Raw genomic sequence first — 27,858 nt, forward strand, 5'->3', positions numbered from 1 at the left:
CACCGGTTCGACTCGTAGATTATAGAATCTGGCGAAGGTGTTTGGTGTCGCCCAGCCTGCAGCTCTACAGATGTCTGTTAGCGAGGCGCCGTGCGCTAGAGCCCAAGAGGAGGCCACACTCCGAGTGGAATGGGCCGTCACACCAAGGGGGCACGGACGGCCTTGCTGCTGGTAAGACAAAGCAATGGCATCCACTGCCAGTGAGACAGCCGTTGCTTTGAGAGAGCCCTTCCCACTGGCTCCCTCCATGACAGACAAAGAGCTGGTCTGAGGTCCTGAAACACCGCGTTCTGTCAACGTAGGTGCGGAGTGCACGTACCGGACAGAGCAGTGCCAAGGCTGGGTCTGCCTCCTCCAGGGGCAGCGCTTGCGGGTTCGCCACCTGGTCCCGGAAGGGAGTGGTGGGAACCTTGGGCACATATCCAGGCCGGGGTCTCAAGATACGTGAGAGTGAGCCGGTCCGAAACACGCTCCAGGCACGCTTCGTCAACGGAAAATGCGTACAGGTCCCCCACCCTCTTGAAGGAGGCCAGTGCAACCAGGAGTGCCGTCCTCATAGGACAGAACTTAACTCTACCGATTGCAAAGGCTCAAGGTAGGCCTCTACAGAGCACTTAAATCTACTGAGAGGCCCCAAGAGGGTATGAGGGGAGGGTAAGGCGGATTTTGCCTCCACGATCCCCTCAGGAACCTGGTGACCAGGTCATGCTTCCCAAATACTTACCTTTCACTGCATCATGAGACGCGGCAATGGCCGCGACATGAACCCTAAGGGTGGAGGGCGACAGCCTACGCTCCAACCCTTCTTGCAGGAAGGAAGCACGTCACTGATCGAACATCTCTGGGGGTCTTCTCAGCGAGAAGAGCACCAGTTGACGAAGAGGTTACACTTCAACGCGTAAAGGTGTCTTCGTGGACGACGCTCTAGCGGAAGTGATGGTTGCCGCCACCGCAGGTGGCAACGAACTCAAACCTGCCCCGTCCCGTCCAGGAGCCACACGTGTAGCCTCCAAGGCCGGGACGAGGGTGCCACAGAGTGCCCCGTCTCTGAGTGAGTAGATCCTGTGTCAGAGGAATAGGCCAAGGAGGTGCTGTCACGAAGAGCATGAGTTCGAAGAACCACGTCTTGGTGGGCCAATAAAGGGCTACCAGCAAGACCTGCTCCTCGTCCTCCTTGATCTTGAACACCCGTGCAAGGAGGTTTGCTGGGGGAACGCATATTTGCGTGGGTCCCGAGGCCAGCTGTGCGCCAGTGCGTCTGTGCCGAGCGTGCCCTCGGACAGGGAGTAAAACTGGGCGCAGTGGGATGAGTCCCGGGAGGCAAACAGATCTATCTGAGCCTCCCCGAACTGGTCCCAAATCAGCTGGACCGTCTGGGGATGGAGTCGCCATTCGCCGGAGATAGGGCGGATCCGTGACAGCTCGTCGGCTGCCAGGTTCCGGTCTCCTGGAATGTACACTGCACGAAGGGACCTCAGGTGCTTCTGACTCCATAGCAAGAGGTGGCGGGCGAGCTGCGACAACTGGCGCGAGCGTAGACCCCCCTGGTGGTTGATATACGCTACAGCAGTGGTGTTGTCTGAACGGACAGGTACATGTTGGCCCCTGAGCAGTGCTCGAAAGCGGTGCAGGGCCAGGCGTACTGCCAACAGCTCGAGGCAATTAAGTGCACGAGGCGCACGGGAAGAAGGTACGGCGGCACGATGCCATGCCCACCTCGGGACTCGATCGCGAAGCCACAGCTGAAGTGGTCTCATATGACGCAAACCGAACGGCATTGCCGCGGCTGCGGATGCCATATGCCCCAGGAGCCTCTGAAAAGAGTTTCAGTGGAACCACATTCTTGCCTTCGAACTGACGAAGACAAGTCAGCAGTGAGTGTGCACGCTCGTTCGTGAGCTGCGCTGACATGGCGACCGAGTCTATCTCCATGCCGAGAAAAGAGATCCTCTGCACGGGGCAAAGTTTGCTCTTTTCCCGGTTGGCCCGAAGGCCCAGACGGGCTAGGTGCCGGAGCACCAGGTCTCTGTGTCCGCAAAGCTGTTCTCGAGAGTGTGCCAGTATCAGCCAATCGTCGAGATAATTCAGGATGCGAACCCCGTGTTTGCGAAGGGGAACAAGGGCTGCCTCGACGATCTTCGTGAAGACGCGAGGCGACAGAGCTACCCCGAAAGGGAGAATCGTGTACTGATGCCTGGCCTCGAGGTAAACTGAGAACGGTCTGTGTCGAAGCAAAATGGAGACAGGAGTACGCGTCCTTCAGGTCAATCGCTGCAAACCAATCCTGCGGCCGGACGCATTCGAAAATGCGTTTGGCTATGAGAATTTGAGCTCAAAATGCGCGGATTCAGGACCGGTCGTAACCCACCGGTCTCTTGGGGACAGTGAAGTATGGGCTGTAACCCCGGACCTCACCTCGGCTGGAGGGCCGTCTCGATTGCACCCTTCGCCAGTAGGGTCGCAATCTCCGCTCTCATGACCGGGGCATAGCCACCGACCACCGTGGAGCGAACTCCCCTGAACGGGGAGGAGACCTCGCGAACTGAGTCGCGTAGCCGAATCTGATCGTTCTGATGACGCAGCAGGACAGGTTGAGGAGCTCTAGCCAGGCTCCCAGGAACTCAACCAGCGGAGTCATGCGAACCACAGACGTCCCCCCGGAGGGGCAGCGGTACAGGGAGACCGGCATGCACACAGGAGTTACCCTGTGCGGATGCACAGTCGAGCCTCGTTCCCCGACAAGAGACCAGGGAAGGGCCAGCGTTCCACGGGGGTCTGTTCTGCCGGGGGTCTGGCGATAGAGGGAGAGGGAAGTGGTGTAGTCGAGGGACGACACCTGCTCCCCTCCGCACCCTCAGAGACAGAGAGGAATGAGCCGGGCGACGCGCTGGGACGTCGTGCGCTCATTCCAGTCTGTGTGCTCAATGATAGTGTCAGTTTTTCTTTAACCAGCTCAAGGCGTTGCTCACTCTTGGGTGAGCAGCGAGGAGCTAGCTAGAACAAGAGAATCTCTACCGGCCCTGCACCGGGGGAAGGAGGGGCCCTGCTACCGCCTCCTGAGAAAAACATGACACTATCACTGAGCAGCCCGTCCCAGGAACATCGCTTCGCCTGGCGTTAGCGGGGCACGCGGCCTGAAGGGGCTATGACACTTACCTGTGGCCTCCTCCACGACGCGAACCGGCTGAAGGCTGCTGCTGGGGCCGCGTGGGAGGGAAGGGAGCCGCAGGGAGGCGTCCTTGGCGGCGAGCAGGCGGAAGCGTCTGAGCCGACGGCTGGGTGAGGCAGCAGCTGGCCGTCGGGGCAGAAGTGTAAACCCGCCATCGTCTGCTCCTAGGCGGTCGAGAACTGCTGGGCGAAGTCCTGGACCGCACTGCTGAAACGATGATGCTTTCCTTAGATGATACTCCTGGACCACAGTAGTGGGCATCACCTGACCAAGGGAGCGAGCAGCTGCTTCCGTCACCCGTTTAAGAGCGAGGTCGGCGGCAGGCTCGCAGCCCGCTTGGTCCGTCCCCTCCTCGTGCACAATCCTGAGCAGCTAGCAGGTGCTCATCATATGCAGGGCGGGGGCCGCCTGTCCCGCCGCTCTACAGGATCGCGCCGCCATAGACGGCGAGAACCTATAGGCTTTGGATGGGCATCTGGGAGCACCGCGGGAGAAACGCCCTGCGGACGCAGCTGCATCACAACAGAGCGCTCCACCGGGGGAGTCCCAGTGTACCCACAGGCAACCGCGTCGCCGAGGGGAGGAAAGGCGGGGAAACTGAAGCACGCTCTCATGGGCCTTTTTTTTTCAAAGTGCGTGTCAGTTCCGCATGCAACTCGGGGAAAAAAGGAAATTGGGGTTGGCCGTGGCCATAAGGCGGCAGCGTTACCCAAAAACCAATTATCCAGCCGCGAGAGATCGGGACAGGGCGGAGTTCCACCCCTACCCGATGCTCACGGAGGCCCGAGATAGCATGGCCGTCATCGCAGGATCAGACACGGCGACGTTGATTCTCCCGAGGGAGACAACGCGGCCGTATCCTCACTTCCCGCGGAGTCAAGCCTGCCTTGTGATGCTGCGATCGTCATCGCATCATTCTCTGGAGCCCTGAACGAAACAGACGGTACCTCAGAGAGGCAGGCGTCTGAAGCGATACAGCGCTCACTGGCTCTAACACTGGAGCGGTGGGTGTGGCCCGAGGAACTAGCGTCGGGGGTTGTGCCACACATTCACCGTCATATCACCCTATCCGCGAGTCGAAGAGCTTCTATTTTAAGAAGCAGAACGAGTAACGGACACGGGGACTCTCACTTTATCAGCTCATTGAGTCTTGATCACAGTGTAGAGATGCCCATGTTCCCATTCAAAAGGAACATGAGTCATCCACGAACGCTGCTACTGCATGCTTGAAGCCCAGGCACACAGAGCAGCGATCGCGACCATCAGAAAATGACATGAAAGGATCGCACCCAGAAAAACACGGGCGAGTCGTCTTTAAAAAGACGTGCCGCGTGCAGCTCTTTCACATAGAGAGGAGGAAATTCACTCTTTCAGCGCCGAGGCGTCCAGGGAGAAGCGCACAGTCTGGCAGACCACTGCTCAGATCGCAGGCAATGCAGAATCTCGCTGGGTATCGCCGTCACACCAACACTGAAGAGGAGCTCGTCTCGAAGAGTTTTGTCAGTGACAATGGCTTAGGAGTGAAGAAGTCTCTCGGCTCCGAAGCGAAAACATACTGCGGTTGCGTTCACTTCCTCCTTTTATACTCACGGAGTAGGGCGGAGTGCGCTATGCAAATTTCCGCAGCCCCAAGGCATTGTATGCCATTGGCTCGTGATTAAATACTCGAAGAGGATTGGCTTTCTATGCGAAATCCCCAATCTCCGTCACTTCTGACGTAACTCGAAGTGACTACGAAAGGGAACTAATAGCATTTTCACAAATATGTGTATATCTTTTGACTGAAGTGTGTGTATGTTTTGACAGAAGTGTGTCAATTTGCAAACAATCTAGGAATTATGCAAATTTTGTGTGGTGTTTTAAATTGTCATTATATTTTGAAAAAAAGAACCCGGTTTTCAAAATTGCCTGTAAACAATTGAAAAAACAAACAAACTGTAAAGCTATTTACCATATCCGTCCTGTTAGTAAACTTTTACAAAAAATTGATCAGGAAAATCATTAGATAACAAGGAAGGAGAAAGTGATTTGATGGTTTTCCAAAATTTAATTAGATTATTTAGATTTTGTGAGGTTTCATTTAGATAATATTCAGGTTTCGGTCTGCGTATAAAAGCTGTACATTTGTTCCTCATTATTCTCATAAATGCTAATCTCTGTCTGTATCCGATTTCCTCGCTGTGGCCCAAGCCAAGTTTCTTTCATGAAGGAGTTCAGATAATTCATTTGAGAACCATGGATTATCACGCTTTTTTCTCTGAATATCCTAACAGGTGCATGCTTGTTCACCTGTCTTCAAAAATAAAGTGTGAAAAGACTGCCATACAGTGGTTACATCAGGTATTAAAAACAATCTACCCCAGTCAGATGCAAACAACTCATGCAGAAAACCTTAAGTATCAAACAATTTAAAGCTCCTTTTTAAAATAATTCTAGGTTTTACTTTGGGAATTTTACAATTCCTTATAGCAACTACAGTACAATGATCACTAACATCATCAGTAAAAACCACTGTATAGGTGTATTTATGGGGTTTATTTGTTATTTGCATTTGCAGCAGCCAACTATACATAAATGACAATCTTTTCCATACTCCAGGTCGACAGCCAGAAAGTCAAACTGTTTAATAATTTTAAAATGCCTTCTTGAGATAAAACACACAACATTTAAACATACAGGAGAAGACTGCAGATCAGCAGATCAGACAAGACAAACACAGTGCTGCCATCTTGTTCGCTTGGCCTTGTGTTTCTTGCTCTCACTTGTTGCACAGTACAGTTGCTGTCATTTATGTCAAGGCAGCTGGCCCAGAACAGAAGACATCTGGAAATTGAACACTCAGAGCAAATTGTACCTGCACATGTAGCCTAGAAATCTAGACACACCCTAGCGGCAGCAAAAATTATTTTGCAGCAAAGTGTGGTCTAGCAACTCTCCGTTGGCTTTCGAAGCGGAAAAACCAAACTCTGGTCAGGCAAATCACATCGTGTATAGAGTTGACCATATGTCATAAATTAGAAATATTTTTAAGATGAAAAAATGTGGTTTTATGACAAATTGCTATCAAACCCAGGTTCCTAATTTGACAGAGCAGCCATCAAGAGTTACTAGTCGTAACTCTTGATGGAGTTACGACTCCATCAAGAGCGTAACCCGCTCTGCCAGAGCAAGGTCAACAATTCATTATATTCATTCATTTTTATTCTTATATAGCACAATTTAGTGCAACACGAGTTGCCCAAAGTGCTTCACAGTCAAAAAACAACATTAATACACATAAATTACACAGAACTACATAAAACAGACACAGTCACCACTTCACAGCGGTTAACAGTTGTGATTTTTACCTAAGTTTGAAAGTAGCTAGTGATTTGGATCTGATCTAATAGAAAAGGGAAGATCATTCCAAAGTTTTGGACCCACTCGTGAGCAAGCTCTGTCTCCTTTATGTTTGTATTTAGTCCTACTAACACATGAATGTCAGATGGTTGAAGATCTCAAGGATCTGGGGGGAGTATATATTAGTAAATACACTCACCTAAAGGATTATTAGGAACACCATACACCATACAGTGTTTGACCCTCTTTCACCTTTAGAACTGCCTTAATTTTATGTGGCATTGATTCAACAAGGTGCTGAAAGCATTCTTTAGAAATGTTGGCCCATATTGATAGGATAGCATCTTGCAGTTGATGGAGATGGATGCACATCCAGCTCCCATTCCACCACATCCCAAAGATGCTCTATTGGGTTGAGATCTGGTGACTGTGGGGGCCATTTTAGTACAATGAACTCATTGTCATGTTCAAGAAACCAATTTGAAATGATTCGAGCTTTGTGACATGGTGCATTATCCTGGAAGTAACCATCAGAGGATGGGTACATGGTGGTCATAAAGGGATGGACATGGTCAGAAACAATGCTCAGCTAGGCTGCGGCATTTAAACGATGCCCAACTGGCACTGAGGGCCCTAAAGTGTGCCAAGAAAACATCCCCCACACCATTACACCACCACCACCAGCCTGCACAGTGGTAACAAGGCATGATGGATCCATGTTCCCATTCTGTTTACGCCAAATTCTGACTCTACCATCTGAATGTCTCAACAGAAATCGAGACTCATCAGACCAGGCAACATTTTTACAGTCTTCAACTGTTCAATTTTGGTGAGCTCTTGCAAATTGTAGCCTCTTTTTCCTATTTGTAGTAGAGATGAGTGGTACCCGATGGGGTCTTCTGCTGTTGTAGCCCGTCCACCTTAAGGCGGTGCGTGTTGTGTTCACAAATGCTTTGCTGCAAACCTCGGTTGTAATGTGTGGTTATTTTAGTCAAAGTTGCTCTTCTATCAACTTGAATCAGTCGACCCAGTTGAATCAGTCGGGATGCTCTGACCTCTAGCATCAACAAGGCATTTTCGCCCACAGGACTCGCACCATTCTTTGTAAAATCCCAGTAACTGAGCAGATTGTGAAATACTCAGCCAGCCTGTCTGGCACCAACAACCATGCCACGTTCAAAATTGCTTAAATCACCTTCCTTTCCCATTCTGATATTCAGTTTGGAGTTCAGGAGTTTTCTTGACCAGGACCACACCTGTAAATGCATTGAAGCAACTGTTATATGATTGGTTGATTAGATAATTTCATTAATGAGAAATTGAACAGGTGTTCCTAATAATCCTTTAGGTGAGTGCATATTGTTGGACAGATTGTGTGAAGACCAAAGTTGTAATTGTTTTCTCAAAATCTAAAACTGATAAAAATGTTTTAATCTTAGCAAAAAGAAAACTAGTTCTCCGTGAGGTACGGCAGGTCCAGCCAATGTGCGTTGGTGTTAAAAGACATCTAGGAGTGAAAGGTGCATGTTCACATTCCTCTGGAATGTGCATAAACAGCAGGAAATCAATTAAACATGCAATAGCCATTTTAACTTTTTAATTTCTATATTTTTTTTCATTTTTCCTTTGTTTTTTTTCCTTTCATCTATCCATCTAAAATATTCCTTTTACTCTGTATATGCATCTTATTTTCTATTTTGTTTATTTATTTTTCCTTTTTTAATTATATATATATATATTTTGGTGTGTGTATGCATGTATGTATAGGTATGTATGTATGTATGTATGTATGTATGTGTGTATATGTACAGTACTGTATGTGTGTGTGTATGTATGTGTGTATGTATATGTGTATATATATATATATATGTGTGTGTGTTTATGTTTTTTGCTTTTGTTTATTTGTTGGCTCATTTGTTTTCTCTTGTATTATGCAATCTTGTTTGTCATCAACTAGTTTGTTTGTCCGATACTTGCTTTTATATTGGCTTTTATATATTTATATTTTATACATTTATATTGGTTTACGCTATATTTGTTTTTTTCAATGTTGCGTTTCTTTATGTATTTATTTGTATTTGTATTGCTTGCTTCATAAAAAAAGGAAAAAAAACTGGTTCTCAAAACTTTTAACTCCATTTTTAATTTAAGAGGGGGTTGATTTTAAAGATTGACTCACCATCACTGCCAGGGTTGAACACAATTAGCTTGGTTTTGTATAGTTCAGCTTGAATTTCAGCAATTTAAATTGTTTTTGACTGTCTCACTGGCACATAAATCTGAGTATCATCCGCTAGTAATGAAATGCTACGTATTTTCGGAAGACAGCCCCCACAGGTAACAAATTAAGCGAAAAAAATAACGGAGCAAGGACAAGGAGCATTGTTCAATGATTGAAAATAAATTTAACAGCCCAATACTCTCTATGTGGCATGGCTTAAATCCTGATAGAAGAGTTAACTCTCAAACTATTGATTTCAATGTAGTATAAGTTTGTAATTGTTTAAAACCCAGTTGTTCTAAAACCTTGGCTACATTTGAAACTGGTCTGGAATTAAAGACAAATTCAATTCAATTCAAAGACAAGTCTGTTGTGTTTAGTTTATTAAACTTATTGTAAAATAAGTATAGGCCTATGTCAACAAAAATATGTAGACCTTAAGAAGACATGCAAAATGGTTTTGAATTAACTGGTTTTGAATTAAGTGATTAGTTTGGAGTTGTGATCAGTGAAAACATAGCACTTGTAAAAGTACCAAAGTGTTCTGAAAATCTGTATTATGTTCATTTGTATTCTGAGATACACAGTGTTTTTTATTACAATCAAATAAAGACATACTTCCAAAAATATTATTAACAAACATTTTATCAGTGATTTTTACATACTATACAAACTCGTACATCCAAATCAGCTAGTATTAACATGTTTTACCATAAGTAACATTCAATCATATACATGGATACAATCATACACTGTGAATACAAGAGGTATCATGCACTGAATACCTAACACTGTTGACAGATCTGTAACAAAAGAAGTGGGGTGAGTCAGCTGGCATCACATCTTATGACCACATAGTGCAAAATACAATAGTTCATTGGTGATATCAAGAGGCACTTGAAAACACAGAATGACAGAGTTAAGTGAACGTGAGTTTTCTCAAAAAGTTGAACAATAAAAGTACACACAACGTCCTGTAAACCTGAAATGAAGTTCGAGATAATTCCTTGTCATTTTTTATACTTCTGAGCGAAAAAAACAACAACAAAAAACAACAAAATTGTTTCATTTTACATATTTGTTTTCTTACATGTGTGTGTATAAAATGAAGGTCATTGTCATTTCATGAGGTAGAGTACTAATATTTTCTATTACTGCATTATTTTCTTATTTTATTTTATGCACTGCTTTAAGTGGATGTCAGTGAATGTATCAGAAATGTTTAACATGTTTATTTGCCTGAACAAACTGTCTTTAAAAAACTGAAACTGGAATTCTCCTTTACAGATTCTGTTTAAATTGCAGTTTAATATTTCGGCATGTGGTTTTGTTTTAGTGGCTTAATTTTGATCTTCCTGACAGCAGTTCAAAGGGTTTTAAGGCTTTCTATTTATTGTAAGCAATTACTTTGGGCATCAGCTGCCTCTTTAATACCAAATAATTTCAAACAAATAGCTAATTGAACAAATAACGCATATTTTTGAGTAAATCACACATGCACAGGACAAAAATACAGTATTGTAAAAAGTATGGTATAAATGATTAATGGAAAAGGTCCTTGCAATTTTTGCTAATACTACAGATTCAAACTTTTCAACATATAAAATTTCCCCCCAATTTGGCAAGATGGAGCCTCAAGCACAATCATAGGAAACGTGGTCAGACACTCCTCAGGGCAATATCCATTTAAAAACATTTACAAAATCTCCTTTTAATTAACTTCAAAGATATTAAAGCATACCTTGTGTTTGCTAGCAACTGTAATAATAGTCACTTTTATTTTATACCAAAATGTATATGCTTCAAGAAAAACATGAATGGCTCAGGTTAAACATACCTTTTTTTGTAATATATAAAAAGAGGAATATAAATAAGAAACTTGGGACAGAATAAGAGTAAGCCGGCACTGGTGCCACTAAAAAGGATCAATGCATTTTGAATCTGAGAAATGCAAAAAACCAAACGTTTGTAGTGCATTTTTGTAAATGTTCACAGTACTTGTATATACTGTATACAGTATATATAATTTTAATGTATATAAAATATTATATACAAATAAATGTATGTATGTATGTATATTCAGTGCACAAAAAAAAAAAAAAAACGAAAAATGCACTATCCTACATTTTCAAATTAGACTGTGTAACACAGCATTGGAACATTTTTATACTTTTATACTGAGAGAATGCTTATTCAATGATTGGAATTCAATTGCTTCTAAGTATTATTACTTAGGTACTATAGATCTGAATTTGGATCTAATTTAAAATAGTCAAACAGTTGAAACAATAAAATTTTAAAAAGTACAAGAGGTTAAGATTTTTAATAGGTACAGCATACATATAATATATATATTATATATACATAGCCTATTAAGCCTTATTTGCTGGTCAGTTAGAAGAGCTACATGAGCAAATATTGTATGTACATTTATACAAAAAAGTCCAAGTAAAATTTACTGTCCTGGTGAAGCTTTGTGATGAAGAAATCTTCGTTTAGACACTCTGAAAAAGTCTGAAAGAGAGAAAGGCTTTATTCATCTTTAAACATTATTCATTTTTTCATCAGTCTGGCTTTAACCTAATGAAATTGAGAATATAAAGTGTGCGACTGTATACCTGTGATGTTTGCTTGTCTGTGTTTGACCCCCAGCAGCGCAGCCTTTCTCTTCTCTGGCTTGGTTCCCCTCAAAGTTCCTCTGGTCCAAAGCTCCAGATATTTCTCTGTGGCCTTTGCTGGAGAAGAACAAGCGCAGGATCCATCTCCAACAGCTGCTTCCGCCATTTGCTTTGCCATACCGGGCCTAACCACACAGCTATGGTAGAATGCTGGGACGTCCTGGCACCGCAGCTCTTCCCACTCGACACAGCCGGGGACAGGCTGGTCCCTCTGAAAGTCAAAGTTCCAGCGCTGTTTGGCATTCTCCACGCTCATGCAGAAGAGCCTCTGGAAGTCCTGCTGCAACTGCTGGTGGTCCACAGGGCCAAAGAGGTTACGCCGAATTACTGCTGCCAGAGGTTTTATGTCCTCCTTCTGCCTGTCCAGCAGCCCAAAATCACATGCAGCTGGAGTCAGGGACATGTTCCTGTCAAACATGGACAAAGGAGAGAAATGCCCAAAAGTATAGGCATTAGAGTCTAGCACAACACTTTTTTTTTTTACATCATTTTTGCTCAATGTATTTGAATCCAATTGGCATTTTGTTGATTGCAATCTGTGTAAATGATAAATAAAACAGTCAAACATAAATATTTTTTTACAATACCAAGTTCTTCATGATTTATTACAACTTTTTGTCTTTTGTCAAATCAACTTAGATGATTAATGTGGGGGGTTCATTTATTTTTTACTTTTTTGAATGGCTTTGCCTTGGTGTAGAGACTTTTAAAATATATACATACCAACATATACATACCAATTTTATACTGACGCTCCATTTTTACAGTGTGTTTCAAGAATATTTCAAGAAACAGTCATTTTAATTAAATTTACTCTGTTCGATCGTGAGTGAGAATTGTTTACATCGAAAAAGTAGGCGCGGCACGCCTACTACACTACACTACTACACTTCACGAGCACGCGCGCACGAGAGGATAGAAAACACAACAGGAATGACTGACACCTCCTGTTCCGTCACTCTTGCCAAATACATTAAATTGTTAAAAAAATATCGTTACCAATTAAACAGAAGAACGGCATTTAAAATCCCCCAAGATGTGTCAATGTCAAAAAAAAAATTATATATATATATACACATATAGGCTACAAACTCACCATTCGAGTAAAAGCAGAGCTCTGGATGAGGGAGATCCACAGCTACCGTTACTAATGCACAATGCAATTGACTCTGATCAATGCCATAAACTAACGACCTGAGCTACAAACACGACAGAGGAAGCGAAGCTCTCAAGCTCATCTGACTGCTAGTAAGTTGTTTGTTATGATGGGAGAACTGCCCACAGTCACGTGACACGCACAACATTTCATTGCATTTAATAAGAACAATTATGTAACTCCAAGTCAAAAACAAGAAAATTATCTACTTAATGCATGGCTACCAACACAAAATAGTCAAAATATATTTGAAAATTGACTTACCTTTTCCACGTCTTATCGTATCGTCATACACATGTGGAAAGTAGGTCAAATCGCCACCACAACCCCTGCGCGCGCTTGACCCACATTCAGTGTTTTTCTCTTGTCACGTTCAGGCTCGCGGCCAGGAACTCAAGTCACGTTGATCTGCAACGTGACGAGGAGGAGCCACACACTTCATTTTTGATTTTCTTCTGCAACGACGAAGACATGAATCAAGATATGAAGCTATGCTGGGAGAAACCTATATGCATTGAATCGATTTAACCAAATGGCTTGCAAAATAATTGCAAAACCTGTGCTGGTCAAAACTGTGTAATGCAACATAAAACATGCACAAACAAAAACATGCATAAAAACTGCCTTTATCAAATTACTACACTACACTACTTCACGAGCACACGCGTGCACGAGAGGATAGAAAACATAACATGAATGACTGACACCTCCTGTTCTGTCAAATACATTTTAAATTGTTATCGTTACCAAATAAACAGAAGGCAATTTGCCATTGCAAATGTATTATTAAAAATATAATACATTAAATGCAATAATGTATCATATCATCAAAATAACAAGCTACATTGTGCTTTATCAATTTGGAGGGCTAATTTGCAAGGTTTCGCTTGATTTATGGATGGCTTGTCCACTATCAGACACTATAACTACTATTTAATTACACAAATGTCTAATGAAAAATGTCAAATAATTTAAAAAGATGGCAAACCCTATTGAATGTATGCTTTATTTAGATTGTCTAAACTTGTCTATCAGACACTATTATTAATTTTATTGTTTAATTACACAAATGTCTCATTAAAATTGTCTACAAATGTACAACTTTACAGAGATGGCACCCCATCAAACATTTCCAAACATTTCAAAACTAATGTTCTGTTCTTTATAGCAAAATGTTTGGGTGGATATGGAATGTTTTCTTTGTAAATGGTTAGGTATGAAATTTTTATTTCCTGAAAAAGGTCTTTTTTTATTTTAATAGACAAGTTTACGACCAGATGTGTCTTTGTTGTTAACCTGTTTGATTATGGGGAAATATCATATACACAAACAAAAATGGGCTAAAGGGAAACCGATTTTTTTTTTTAAATTTCAGATAGAAATGAAAAATTACTGTGAGTTACTTCTTGGGTTGAAAAACAGTACAGCAAAACGTACGAGGTCTTTATGTGAAGCTTTTATGTTATTTATTTCATGATCTCGTATTGTAAAAAGAAAAAGTTCAATAAAAAAAAGATCGACATTCGACAAACGATCCTCCTAAAACAAAAACAAAAAACAAAAACAAAAAAAACCCAGCAGTTTTACACAGGGGTTTTACACCAGCAGTTTTACCCAGCGCATGCGCAGTTTCAATATAGCAGTTTTACCATAGGAGTTTTACCCGCGCATATTGTTCAGTATTAAAACGATCTAATGGTTATTGTTATCAATTATTTTTGCTTAGTCTGCAGAGCCGAAGAGCCACAGTTAGCAGTTTCACCCCGCACATACGCAGTTTCACCTCGACGACAGTTAGCCTATACCCGCTCTCAGTTTCAATATAGGCCTATGGTTTTTGTTACCAATTATTTTTGCTTATTAATTATTGTTTGTTGTTTCTCGCAGGCCTTCCTTTACTGAAATAAAACAGTACTTGTATTAGGAACACACTAATCTTTCACGTTTTTCCTCCAAAAAACAAATATCCTGGCCTATATGCAAACTTTAGCACAAAATAACACAAACTTCTGATTAGACATTCAAAGGCGAACTGTTAAATCAATACATGTCTAATTATTCTTGAATTAATTAAATCTGCCTGATGAAACAAATGACTTGAACACAAATTATTTACAATAATTTCAAATATTTTATTAATTTTGGAGACATTACCAAGAATACAATTATATTTCAATTTAATTACCAGAGAGACTACTTATATACAGACAGACAGGCATACTGATACAAATACACACAGTGATACAGACAGACATATTGATCCACAGCCATACTGATACAGACAGGCGACCCACTGATACAGACAGACATATTGAGAGATGGACATACTGATACAGACAGACAGACAAACTAATATACATACACAGACATACTGATACAGACAGACATACAGTCTGTCACAGTCCTTCGTCTGCACCATCCTGTCTGCGTCTCCAGCACTACACTTCCCATGATCCTCTTGTCTGCACACCTGAACTCACTCCCTCATCAGCCTCCCGTTCAGCGTCCTGTTCATCTGTTTCACCTGTCTGTCTTCACCTCATTATGTTTGATTCTTCTGTGTATTTAGTTCCCTCTGTTTTACTCAGTCCTTGTCAGTCGATGTTTATGTTACCTTGTGTTGAGAGTGTATCCCTGCCTGTTTCCTGTACCCGTCTGCTTTTGAGAGTTCAAGTAAAGCATTTGTATTGGAGCTTTGCCTCTTCAGTCTGTCTTCCTCAGCCTGCACTCCACCACACCCCGTGACAGATCGACTGACCATTGACAGTGACAGCATGGGGCTTCCCCTAACCCCGGCTCTCACCACCCTCAACGTATTCCAAGACGGACGCTCATCTGAGGAGTATGTCTGCAGGTTCCTGGAGCTCTCTGCTGGGGTAAGTTGGTCAGATGACGTCCTAAAGTCAGTCTTTTGGCTGGGTTTGGACGATCATCTGTACCAGCAAGCCCCAGCAGCAGCGTTTCCAGGAACCTTCGCCGAATACCTGGACCATGTGTTGTGGTTGAGTGGGTCAGCCTTCACCGTTGGTGAGGCTGAAGATGACAGCACCACTCAACCACACACACCCACCATCATCACCACACCTGCCATCATCTCCTCTCCGCTGGTTCCGTCCAGCCCCGCAGAGCCCGAGCTCTCCTCTCCGCTGGCTCCGTCCAGCCTCTCCGAGCCCGAGCTCTCTTCTTCGCTGGTCCCGTCCAGCCCCGTCCAGCCTGCTCCAGAGACCGTCCAGCCCGCGCCAGAGACCGTCCAGCCAGCGCCAGAGACCGTCCAGCCAGCGCCAGAGACCGTCCAGCCCGCGCCAGAGACCGTCCAGCCAGCGCCAGAGACCGTCCAGCCTGCCCCAGAGACCGTCCAGCCAGCGCCAGAGATCGTCCAGCCTGCCCCAGAGACCAGGATCCCACCCAGCCTCCCTCTCCCACCTCCTCCCATCATGCATCCGTCAGCCCCTCCGTCTGCCAGCTCCCCTGACCCAGCTGGGTCGTTGGATCCCCAGCCTTCGCCTCACACCTCCTCCATCTGGACACTTCCTCGGCCCCCGGTCCCATTGGCTCCCCCGTGGCTCCTACCTCCCTCAGCTCCTCCTTGGCCCCTCAGTCCACCACCTCGGCCAGGCTCCTTCGACCCTCCGGATTCCCTGCGCTCCCTCGTCATCCTCCCTTCACCTTTGGACTTCCTTCCCTTGGCTCCGCCCTGTCATGTCACCCCCCCGGTTCTGTCGGACTCCTCATTCCCTCCAGTTACCCATCGGCCCTCACTCCCTCTGCCCTCACCATGTCCCTCTGTGCCCGTGTCGTCACTTCAGTCACCAGAGCCTGCGGTGTCCCCATGGTCCCTCGGTCCCTCCTCAGCACCCAATGTCGTCTGTCCCTCAGCTTCACCCTGGTCTCCTCTCCCATCTGCTCCACCCCTGTCAGTCGGCCCCCTGGTGTCGTCAGCCCCAGTTCCATCGGCTCCACCAGGGGTCCTCCCTCCATCTGCTCCGCCCTGGTCTCGCCCTCAGCCTGCTCCGCCCTGGTCTCGCCCTCCGCCTGCTCCGCCCTGGCCACGCCCTCAGCCTGCTCCGCCCTGGCCACGCCCTCAGCCTGCTCCGCCCTGGCCACGCCCTCAGCCTGCTCCGCCCTGGCCACGCCCTCAGCCTGCTCCGCCCTGGGGACGCCCTCAGCCTGCTCCGCCCTTGCCACGCCCTCAGCCTGCTCCGCCCTGGCCACGCCCCGCTCAGGCCCCAGTTCGTCCCCCCTCCTTCCTCTGTTCTGCGGCGTGAGGTCACGCCTCCCGGGAGGGGGGAGTTCTGTCACAGTCCTTCGTCTGCACCATCCTGTCTGCGTCTCCAGCACTACACTTCCCATGATCCTCTTGTCTGCACACCTGAACTCACTCCCTCATCAGCCTCCCGTTCAGCGTCCTGTTCATCTGTTTCACCTGTCTTCACCTCATTATGTTTGATTCTTCTGTGTATTTAGTTCCCTCTGTTTTACTCAGTCCTTGTCAGTCGATGTTTATGTTACCTCGTGTTGAGAGTGTATCCCTGCCTGTTTCCTGTACCCGTCTGCTTTTGAGAGTTCAAGTAAAGCATTTGTATTGGAGCTTTGCCTCTTCAGTCTGTCTTCCTCAGCCTGCACTCCACCACACCCCGTGACACAGTCATGGTCAAAATTGATGGCACCCCTGTAAATATGATCAAAACTGGCTGTAAAAAATAAATCTGCATTGTTTATCCTTTTGATCTTTCATTCAAAAAATTGGCAAAATTCTAACCTTTCATTGAAGTTAAAAGAATTGAAAGTGGGGGTAAATCACATTATAAAATAAATGTTTTTCTCCAAAACACACTGGCCATAATTTGGCACCCCTAGAATTGTTTATGAGAAAAATATCTCTGAAGTACATTCCCATTAATATTTATTTTTTTAAGCACACCAGGGTGACTATAGGAACATGAAATTGTCCAGCTATGACTTCTTGTTTCACAGGAGTTTATAAATGAGGACAAAGGCTAAATTCCCTGAATCATCCATCACAATGTGTAAAACCAGAGAATATAGTTCTGATGTGCATCAAAAGATTGTTGAGCTTCACAAAATACAAAGTGGCTGTAAGAAAATATCTAAATAATTGAAAATCCCCATTTTGACAATTTTGGGCAATAATTAAGAAGTTATAATAAACTAAAGATTTTACGAATCTGCCAGGAAGAGGACGTGTGTCTATAATGCCTTAATGGACGGTGAGAATGAAAGTTTGAGTGGTCTTCAAGGATCCCAGATGGAGAATTGCAGGGATTAGTTGAGTCTTGGGGTCAGAAAACCTAAAAAAAAATTATCAAACAACCCCTACATAACCACATGTTATTTGGGAGGGTTTCAAGAAAAATCCTCCTCGCTCCTCAAAAAACAAACTCCAGCATATTCAGTAGTCAGACACGATTGGATCTTCAAAAGGGACCGGGTTCTATGGTCAGATAAAACGAAAAAAGGGCTTTTTGGCAGCAAACCCAGCAGATTTGTTTGGTGCAAACAGGGATGAAGAGTACCCCATGCCTACGGTTAAATATACTGCTGGATCTTATATGTTGTGGGCCTATTTATTTGCTGGAGGTCTTGGACATTTTGTTCAGATAAATGGTATTATGGATTCTATCAAGTACAAACAGATAAAAATCAAAACCTGACGCCTTCTGCTAGAATTCTTATAATGGGCTGCGGTTGGATCTTCCATCAGTACAACGGTCCAAAACAAACATCAAAATCAACGCAAAAATGTGTAACTGAGCACAAAATGAAGCTTCTGCCATGACCTTCCCAGACCCTGACCCGATGAGTGGAGTGAACTGAAGAGAAGCACCAACATGAACTTCTATGGAATGGTCTCTGATCTCTTGTCAGGTGTTCTCCAAACTCATCAGGCATTATAGGAAAAGACTCAGATCTGTCCCCCTCCAGCGCTCCTAAACCATACAGAGCCAGGCGGACCGCTCTCGGACACATTTCTAACAGGTACCCCCCTCCCCCACAACTAATCCTTAACCTACTGGTCGAAATTTGGCAGGCACAACACCGGCATGCACCTCGCGCTGATCACCGGTGATCGGTTCTGCGCAGATTTTGCTTTTTACAACAAGGTTTAAACAAACAAGGTTTACTAAATAGCTTTGACTTAACAGCATGATTTTTGTGAGAATCGATCTAAAGAATCTCTATAATAACAAAAAAACCTTCACCCGTCCCATTCTTTCCTGCACATATTACATTTTATAGGCTAGGCTACCTTATTTTTACCTGGCTCTAACACCTATTATTAGGTTCCTTGAAGGTAAATGCATTTTACACAGCACTTACAATTTGCATAAATAATTGTATGAGAATGTATCAAATATCAAATTTCGAATACAGAAATATGAAATATTGAAACAATTAAAATGGTTCTTCGCCACTAGATGGCGATGTTACACCAGAATCTGTGACCGTAGTGGGCGCGGTTCTCACTTTAGAAGCTGCGCTGGCTGAGTCCTCCCCTCCGGCTACTCTCGTATCGCTCTCGCGGTACTTTGATGGCATACATCACAGTCATGTGGTGTCAGCGCTGCATCAAGTCGGACAAAATTTCTAACCGGCATGCACTGTTTCAAGTCAGCCGCCGATCGGTCTGCGCAGAGCATGAAGTCGAACAATCCTAATGAGTGGGACTAATGCGCACGCCCCTTAATCGGAATGAATGGATGTGTTTAATTAAATGAATGTGTACATCTGATATGGGAGGAGTTGAGGTCTATTTAAAGCCACACCAGGCAAGAATGCTGTTTTTGTCAAACATCGCTGTTTGCGATGTACCCCTACAGTAACTGTGGAGTACTTGTTTTTAACGTTACTGTCGTAAATACCACTATAGTGTATACAATAGTACATTGTGTTTAATTTGTCGTTTAATGAGATCTAATATATGTTGTTAGTGGTGAGAATTTTCACGTGATTAAATACATATCCCTATGAACTTTAATCGTCCAGAGGAAGAACTTTTGCCATGTGTGTCACAGGTTCTGGGTTCTAATTAGGGCTGGGCGATATATCGAATATGTACGATGTATCGTTATATTTTTTGAAACGATATGGAATGAGGCAATACCGTTTATATCGATACAGTAGTTTGATATGAGCACATCTGAAAAATAGCGGAGCTTGCAGTGTGAGCTGCTGCAGTGAAAGTAGCTAGGCTACGTAGTACAATTTGTCCTAAACATGACACAAGCTTATATTAATTGCGTCAAAATCACTTTGATATAGTTAACAAGTTTAAGGCAGCTTGCCGCCCTGTCAAATGCTCTGACAGACACTGTTGCTGACTGACAGATATACTTGCGCTGTTTAATGCGTTTGAGATGTGGTGCTTTCCTCAGTGCTCAACTTACATTTCACATATTCTCCAACTGTAAATGTTAGAAAGTAAAGCAAATATGTCCATTTCACAACAAATATGTCCATGTCAGAGGAGGACGAGCTTCTGCAAGTGAATCTCCGCTAAAATTCATGCTTCCTTGAACGAGCGCCGGCGCACGCATGCGCGTGAATAGTACTACGTAGTACGCAATAATTCTGACTAAAATAAACATATTGCTAAAATATTTGTTGTTGGAGAAAATAAATGTGCCATATCTGGAATTTTAAACCTACAAGTATATATTTTTAATGAAAGTGAAAGTGATTATAATGGGGTAATCAAATGCAGGCTAATATAATTAGTTTGTGCTTTTGTTTTTATTTTCATTTTTAGTTTAGCTTTTAGTCAATATAAAAACAAAAGCTTTTTGCACATAATATATTGCATAGCCTATATTATATTTGTTTCCATATCCTTCAATATCAACATTGTTTGTAGGATATCATTGGGCCGAATGTGAATATACTATATATATATATATATATATATATATTTTTTTTTAATATAAAGATTTTCTTTATCTAAATAGAAAACGTAGAAAGTACCGAGATATATATCGTATATCGCCATTTGACCAAAAAATATCGAGATATGATTTTTTGACCATATCGCCCAGCCCTAGTTCTAATCCTTACTAATAGTATAGTTTATTTTCCTCATCAACACCGATTGTTTATTAGTGGCTGTATTTCAAGCAGGGACATGTTTTTTGTGCATTGGGTTTTGTGATTTCACCGTAATGAGTCTCTCAGTCCCTGCAACGGATTGAGCAATGAGCACGCGTCTGTTTGAATATCACAACAGACAGTGTTGGGAGTAACGCATTACAAAAGTGATACATTACAGTAACATATTACTTTTTGCTGTAACGCAGTAGTGTAAGGCATTACTAATCAATTTTCAGTAATATTTTACTCGTTACATGTTCAGTGAGGCTTGTATTACAGTTGTATTACAGTGTATTGTCTGCTTTTACTTCTTAAAGGCAACAGACTATGTGAAAGTTTTAAAGCAGTCTTTTAGTGCCAGTTCAGAGCGGTCGCGTCTGTAACATTGTTTTTTCCTCATAAATGCAAACACGAAAACTAAAATAAAATGAATATTTTAAGTTCTTTGGAGACTGGAGAGCCAACCCTTCCTCATCCGATTTGCGCAGTGTAATTAACAGAATTACAAAAAATATATTTTGCCTCCTATTTTTTTGTCACGCATGAATGTGTGTCTTTTCCCTAATATTAAAAATAAAACATAGACTGATATTTGTCTAACGTCTGGAGTCCTTTAAGGAAGTAGCCTATATACGTTTCAATACATATATTTTCTGAGAATTTTTATTTCAAGTTTTGACTGCAAATGTCATGTCCATAATGCTGGACTTCCCCAATTTTAAATAATTTGTCCTCAACTAGTTTTGTGGTGTAGGTCTACGTATTTTATAATGTTAACTTCAAATAATACTACTAGCCTAATTTAAAGATAAGGCAGCATTGGATCTGGACGGTAAGGTGAATAACGCTGGAGTTGGAAGAGGTTTGTCGCGATTCTGTAGGTTCGTTGATCGTTGTCACGACTCATCGTGTGGCGAATCGCGATTTCGGTTTCATATTGCATATCGTTACAGCCCAAAAGTTAAGTTCTACTTAGTTATTTTGGTGAAAGTAACTCAAAAGTAATACATGAGTAATGTAACGCATTACAATTCTGGGACAGTAATATTGTAAGGTAATGAATTACTTTTAAATAACAAGTAACAAGTAATACCTAATGTAGGGGGAGAGCGGGGTATGTTGTCACACTTTTCACACTGTCTAACATTTACTGAGCACCATACATCACAATGGTATAAATGTCATACCAAATGAAAGAAGGAAGTCTTGGGCACATATGATGTATTCATAACATCTTCATATATTATCTCATTATAGAGTTGTATACTGTAGAATAGAGAGTGTGCACTTGAGACAAATTGCCCCATCGGCGGGTAAGTTGTCACACTAGATTATCTGAATATGAGAAAAATATGAACACGACTTTATTGTGAATATTTATTTATTTTTTATTTATGATTTTATTTTATTTCAAACTAGAACTGGAAATATAAACTTTTGTGCCTGGAGAATCTGGAAAAACAATTATTTAATCCAAACAATGCACATTTCAATCAAAACACATTAAGTGACAAGACCACTTAACTTTGAGCTTTAAACTTAAATGTTGTCTGGCTTGCACATAGATCCATGATAACTGAATGGAATGCTGCAGATAACTCGCTTAACTTAACAATCTCTGAACAAAACAGATCTCCTGTATCTGACTAATCAGACTCATCTCCAGAGTCACAATTCTGGCACACATAAATTGCCTGGCCGGAGGTGCAAGCATCATGGGCCCAATTGTTGCATTTGACACATTTTACCCAGGTCTCCTTCGGACGACTGTTTGAAAATGGCTCCACACAGACGAGACAGAACCACTCTTCATCATCTGATGATGACTCTTGTATGATTTTTCTTCTTTTAGCTGCCTTGTTCTTTGTAGGTCCAGATTTTGGCTCCCGCTCTTGCTTCCCTTTCTTTTGGAACATCTTCTTGCGAGATTGAGCCTTGTTCTTTTCTATTTCTATTTGCAGCTTTACTGGCATGTCAGTGAGAATTGCTGATTTGCGTCGTTTTCTTCCTTTGCTGGCTGGTTTTCGGGGGCCAGCTTTTGGATATGGCCGGATGTACTCTGGAGTAGGTAGCCCGCTGTCAACAATAGCACTGCTGGGTAAGGGTGAGCTGGTGATAGCAGAAGCATAATTGGGCCTGCCAGGCAGAGCGGAGTTGGTGCTGGGGCCTGGCAGAGCAGAGTCGGTGCTGGGGCCTGGCAGAGCAGAGTTGGTGCTGGGGTCTGGCAGAGCGCAGTTGGTGCTGGGGCCTGGCAGAGCAGAGTTGGTGCTGGGGCCTGGCAGAGCAGAGTTGGTGCTGGGGCCTGGCAGAGCAGAGGGGCCTGGCAGAGCAGAGTTGGTGCTGGGGCCTGGCAGAGCAGAGTTGGTGCTGGGGCCTGGCAGAGCAGAGTTGGTGCTGGGGTCTGGCAGAGCGCAGTTGGTGCTGGGGCCTGGCAGAGCAGAGTTGGTGCTGGGGCCTGGCAGAGCGCAGTTGGTGCTGGGGCCTGGCAGAGCAGAGTTGGTGCTGGGGCCTGGCAGAGCGCAGTTGGTGCTGGGGCCTGGCAGAGCAGAGTTGGTGCTGGGGCCTGGCAGAGCGCAGTTGGTGCTGGGGCCTGGCAGAGCAGAGTTGGTGCTGGGGCCTGGCAGAGCAGAGTTGGTGCTGGGGCCTGGTAGGGCAGGGTCCTGAACAGGGCGATCTGTGACGTAGGATGGTGCAAACTCGGTTTCCAGAAATGCATGTCTGTTGTAAGGTTGAACACCAGCCACCCTAAAGCCAGCCTGTATGTTCAAGGGGGTTGCAGAAGGGATAGGCAATTGCCACAATCCCAGGAATGTCATAAATTGACATTGTCTTCCCGGGGTTGTTCCTCATCCAGGCATCACATGCGCTGTTGATGTGCCTCTTTAGTGGTCCGTAGACAGACCTGTCTAATGGTTGGAGCCGATGTGAGCAGTGGGGTGGGAATGACAACATTATTATACCATTTTCTTTGGCATAACTGAGTCCATCAATGGACAGATGAGACTCGTGGTTGTCCAAAAGGAGTAAGCAGGGCTTCTCCTTTGAGCACTTTGTATGTTCATTGAAATGTTTCAGGAAGTCAACAAAGTGCGTGTCTTTCATCCATCCAGAGGAATTTGCCCCTCCTTTGCTGCCAGGTGGCCCGTTGATCAGGAAATGATCGCGGAAGTTGACACGGGGGAAAATAAAGTATGGAGGTATACTATTCCCTGTGGCTGAGACGGCACATGCCAGTGTGACAAGGGTTCCCCTTTCAGCAGAGGTCAGTGACCCTACTTGTTTGAATCCACGTCTGGCCACCACTTTGTCTGGTTTATGTACAGTGGTGACGCCAGTTTCGTCAACATTCCAGATGTCTCCTGGTCCAAACTCATATTTGGTTAACACATTCTCTAAGTTGTCAAAGAAGGCATTAACATTCTCTCTGTTGAAGCTACTTGCCCTGGCAAGGCTAGTAGCCTCTGGCTTTCTCAGTGACAGCGTTGTATGCCGCTTTAAGAAGCCTGTAAACCACTCTTTGCTGGCCATTTCTTTTTCTGCCCACAAAGGCGCAAACTTCAGCTGGTGTGCCACAGCAAATTGGTAGGCAAGCTTTCTGACCTCACTTGCAGACAGACCGAAATAAATGTCAGCTGACCTAATAATATACTCAGCAAGCTGCTTTTCCAAATCAGGTGAAAAAATCTTCCGTGGCTTTGTATAACCAACCATTGTTGTTGGCATGGCAGTCTGACTTTCAATTTCTTCTCTGGTAATCTTTTGACAATACCGAGTCAGGGTACGGAAATTTATGTCAAAATCCTTCGCTGTACTTCTGATTGATTTGTTCTGCAACTTTACCTGCCTGACTGCCTTTAACATTATATCAGGTGGTGTACTGCCATGCTCTGTCTTTTGTTGGTAATTTCGAACCATCTTCCTTTCCTCCTTAATTCCTGCCTTTCCTTCCTGCCTGCCTTCCTTCCTTCCTTCCTTCCTTCCTTCCTTCCTCCCTTCCTCCAAAAACATTATTGCAATTACAAATAAATTTAATTAGCCTACAATATCACATTTTTTGAGCATGTTCTATGTGTTTATTTCTACTGGGGCAAGTTGTCACACGTGAAGACTTGCCCCAAAGTCAGTGAGACAACTTGCCCCAAACTGACATGTGTGTTAATGTTGGCTAAATCTCAAGGTTAGCTCAACATACCACTTTAGCTAAAGTATCAAAAGACTCGTTACTGTCTCCTCTATTTTTGGCAAAATAATTATTTTTAACATTCCTACTTAACAATGTTGTATTGCATAAAATGTAAAGTGCACATTTTTTACTTTTTAAGCAGAAAAATAAGAAAATTGTGCTAACCTCAGATTCGATTGATCTTGACCACATGTGAACAGGAAGTTGACTATAGAAGAAGAAGTCATACAAAGTGGCTATTTGATTTTTGAGATAGAGCCTCTAGTGTTGGAGTTATGAACAGTGTGACAACTTACCCCGCTCTCCCTATTACAGTTTGGAAGTAACTTGCACAACACTGACAACAGAACACTGAATCCACTGAAACTGATCGCAGCGGCAACGAGCACTTTGGTCACTTGATTTCAAAAACAACACATTTCAGATCGCCTCTTATTTAACAAACGAAATAAATGAATCTACTGGAGAGTCTACTGAGTTACCTGGAGATGTTTTATTTGTTTGTAATGGTACGTACATCCGTGCTGCGAGATGTTTCAATGGGGACATATCACATGCAAATTATGGCTATGCTCGTGTCTGTCTCCTCGCTCGGTCAGTCTGCTGTTTCCTCTTTCTCTGTTCCTCCGACAATGCTTTCCTAGCTTTCTATATCTTATATGCCGGCTCCGCCATGACGATAGTGTGACAAACTCCATCCTTCTCGAGCTTGTTCCAACACTTGTGCAGTGTTGCCGCAAAGGAATATGTTACATCGCGAGAGCTGATATCACGCGATACCTCCTGGCCAGGGGGGGTCGAGACGCCCCCCATTCAACCTCTTGAGCTCACACTTGTGGGGAAACGCTAGACGGCCGCTCAGGATAATTAGCCTACTCCGGAGCCGCACTCAAGTGCCGCACCTGCCAAAGTGTTTTATTCTCCTCACTGAACGTGGACTGATCTGCTTGCTGTCTATTAAGTGCGCGCCTGTTAAAGTAGGCTTGATTGAGATGAGCGAAATCTGTGCAGAATCGATCACCGGTGATCAGCGTGAGATGCATGCCGGTTAGAAATGTGTCCGACTGCGTTCCGCCTGGCTCTGATGTCATGCTGACGTATGTCAAAAATCTCTCGCGAGCGCAAGGCGCACCTGTCGGATTCTGCAGTCGAGCGCAGTTGCTCCAGAGAATGTCAGAGCCCATCTAACGGAGAGTATTGTGGCGTATATTACTCAAGTGAAACCAAACAAACAGACAAACAATTAAAACGCCACAGCAGGCTGAAACATAAGGATTCACACTGAAGACGCGTTACGCTGAACCTTTGTATGTATTGATCAATCTCTTTATTATGCTATTTCACAAAAATAAACAACCAATCACTTACTTGAGCGATGCATGGTGTAAGCAGTGCAAAGGTACCTCAGAGACATCTATAAAGGATGTTAGTAATGATCACATTGATGGGAAAACAGTGGTAAGGCCAGTGGTGACGGTCAACAGAAAGTTTCTCCCCATAATCACCCTGCAGCCATGATCCAAACCCAAGCTTGCGCACAGGTGAGCACACTCACACATTAATACAGACATCGCACCCCCAGTAACGCCCACAGTCACCGATGACGTCACCATGCGCGTGCATGTACACAACAGTGCAAGAAAAAGAGAAAACATAATAAAAGCCCAAAACCCAGTGTATGGCTCCTACATTCCGGCCCCAAATTATTTTATAGTAATAATTGACCACCTTTACAACCCTCTTGTGGGAGACAAACACCAGTTAGAAATGCAAATTGAAACGTCATTCCTTTAAAAGTCCTGATAATGTCAAAGTTCATGTCTGATATATCCAAGGGTCTTCACTGCTCCTCTGCTTCCTGCAGAAGGCAGACTTTGGTTATTGGCCTTGTCAGACAACTGGTCTTAGTTTTAATCCGTACGCTTCGCACCAGCCCATTGTCGTCTGAAACAGTATCCACGATTCTTCCTATAACCCACGCATTACGAGGTGCCATATCATCCACCAGCACCACAAGATCTCCAGGAACAAAGTTTCTTTTGGCAGCATTCCACTTCTGGCGCTCCTGAAGTCAAGGAAGATACTCCTTCACCCAGCGCTTCCAGAACAAATTCGACATGTACTGCACTTGCTTCCAGCGACGACGACTATAGACATCCTCCTTCTCGAACAATCCTGGTGGCAACAACGGTTGCGACTTAAGCAGGAGCAGACGGTTAGGAGTCAAAGCCTCCAAGTCTTGAGGATCTGTTGATGCCTTGGTTAAAGGGCGGCTATTAACAATAGCTTCAGCCTCACAGAACACTGTCACCAAGCCTTCTTCATCCAGAGTCTGAGTCCTCAGAATAGAGTTTAGCACCTTACGGACTGACCGAATAAGCCTTTCCCAAGCACCTCCATGATGGGATGCTGTAGGGAGGTTAAAAACCCATTTTACATTCCTTTGTAACAGCACGTCATTGATGAGGTTCTGATTCAGATTCTCTATGGAATTCCTCAATTCACGCTCAGCACCCACAAAGTTAGTGCCATTGTCCGAATGGATTTCCAAGACTTGACCACGTCTCGCCGAAAACCGTCTGAAACCATTAATGAAGGAGTCTGTGTCCAAAGAAGACAGAACTTCAAGATGTATGGCTCGCATCGCCAAGCATGTAAAAATGAGCCCATACCTCTTGACCACAGCTCTTCCACGTTTGACTTCAAATGGTCCAAAACAGTCCAGACCAACTCGACTGAAAGGAGGCTCATCAGGAGTTATTCTGTTGTAAGGAAGGTCAGCCATTTTTTGATGTCCAGGTGAAGCAGACAATCTACAACAGATGACACACTTAGCCAAGACCTTTCTGATAGCGGCACAAGCACCAGGAATCCAATATTTCTGACGCAGGTAAGAAAGCATGTGGTTTCGTCCACCATGGCCTGTTACTTGGTGTACATGATGGAGAATAAGATTGGAGATGTGATGTGAGCCATTATGACTGGATGTTTTGCTTCAACTGGCATAGC

At 44.0% G+C, this 27,858-nt stretch overlaps 1 protein-coding gene and 1 pseudogene across 2 annotated transcripts; both read right to left on the reverse strand.

The window, feature by feature from the left end:
* Positions 1-11,014: 11,014 nt before the first annotated feature.
* cdkn1d (cyclin-dependent kinase inhibitor 1D) lies at positions 11,015-12,948 on the reverse strand. 2 transcript variants are annotated; one of them, XM_039660248.2, is made up of 3 exons: positions 12,828-12,948; positions 11,348-11,814; positions 11,015-11,243 (listed from the first exon to the last, which is right to left on the reverse strand). In XM_039660248.2, the coding sequence occupies exons 2-3, from the start codon at positions 11,808-11,810 to the stop codon at positions 11,185-11,187; spliced, it is 522 nt and encodes a 173-aa protein (XP_039516182.1). In that variant the 5' UTR covers positions 11,811-11,814; positions 12,828-12,948; the 3' UTR covers positions 11,015-11,184. The 2 variants fall into 2 exon arrangements, with proteins under 2 accessions (XP_039516182.1, XP_039516181.1); XM_039660247.2 differs by lacking the exon at positions 12,828-12,948 and adding an exon at positions 12,504-12,643 and having other exon boundaries at positions 11,019-11,243.
* A 9,364-nt stretch (positions 12,949-22,312) lies between these two features.
* On the reverse strand, positions 22,313-24,581 carry LOC148965228 (uncharacterized; annotated as a pseudogene).
* Positions 24,582-27,858: the final 3,277 nt, after the last annotated feature.

The sequence above is a fragment of the Pimephales promelas genome, chromosome 24 (genome assembly GCF_988280905.1).
Source record: "Pimephales promelas chromosome 24, fPimPro1.hap1.1, whole genome shotgun sequence".
In the NCBI taxonomy this organism is placed as follows: Eukaryota; Metazoa; Chordata; class Actinopteri; order Cypriniformes; family Leuciscidae; genus Pimephales; species Pimephales promelas.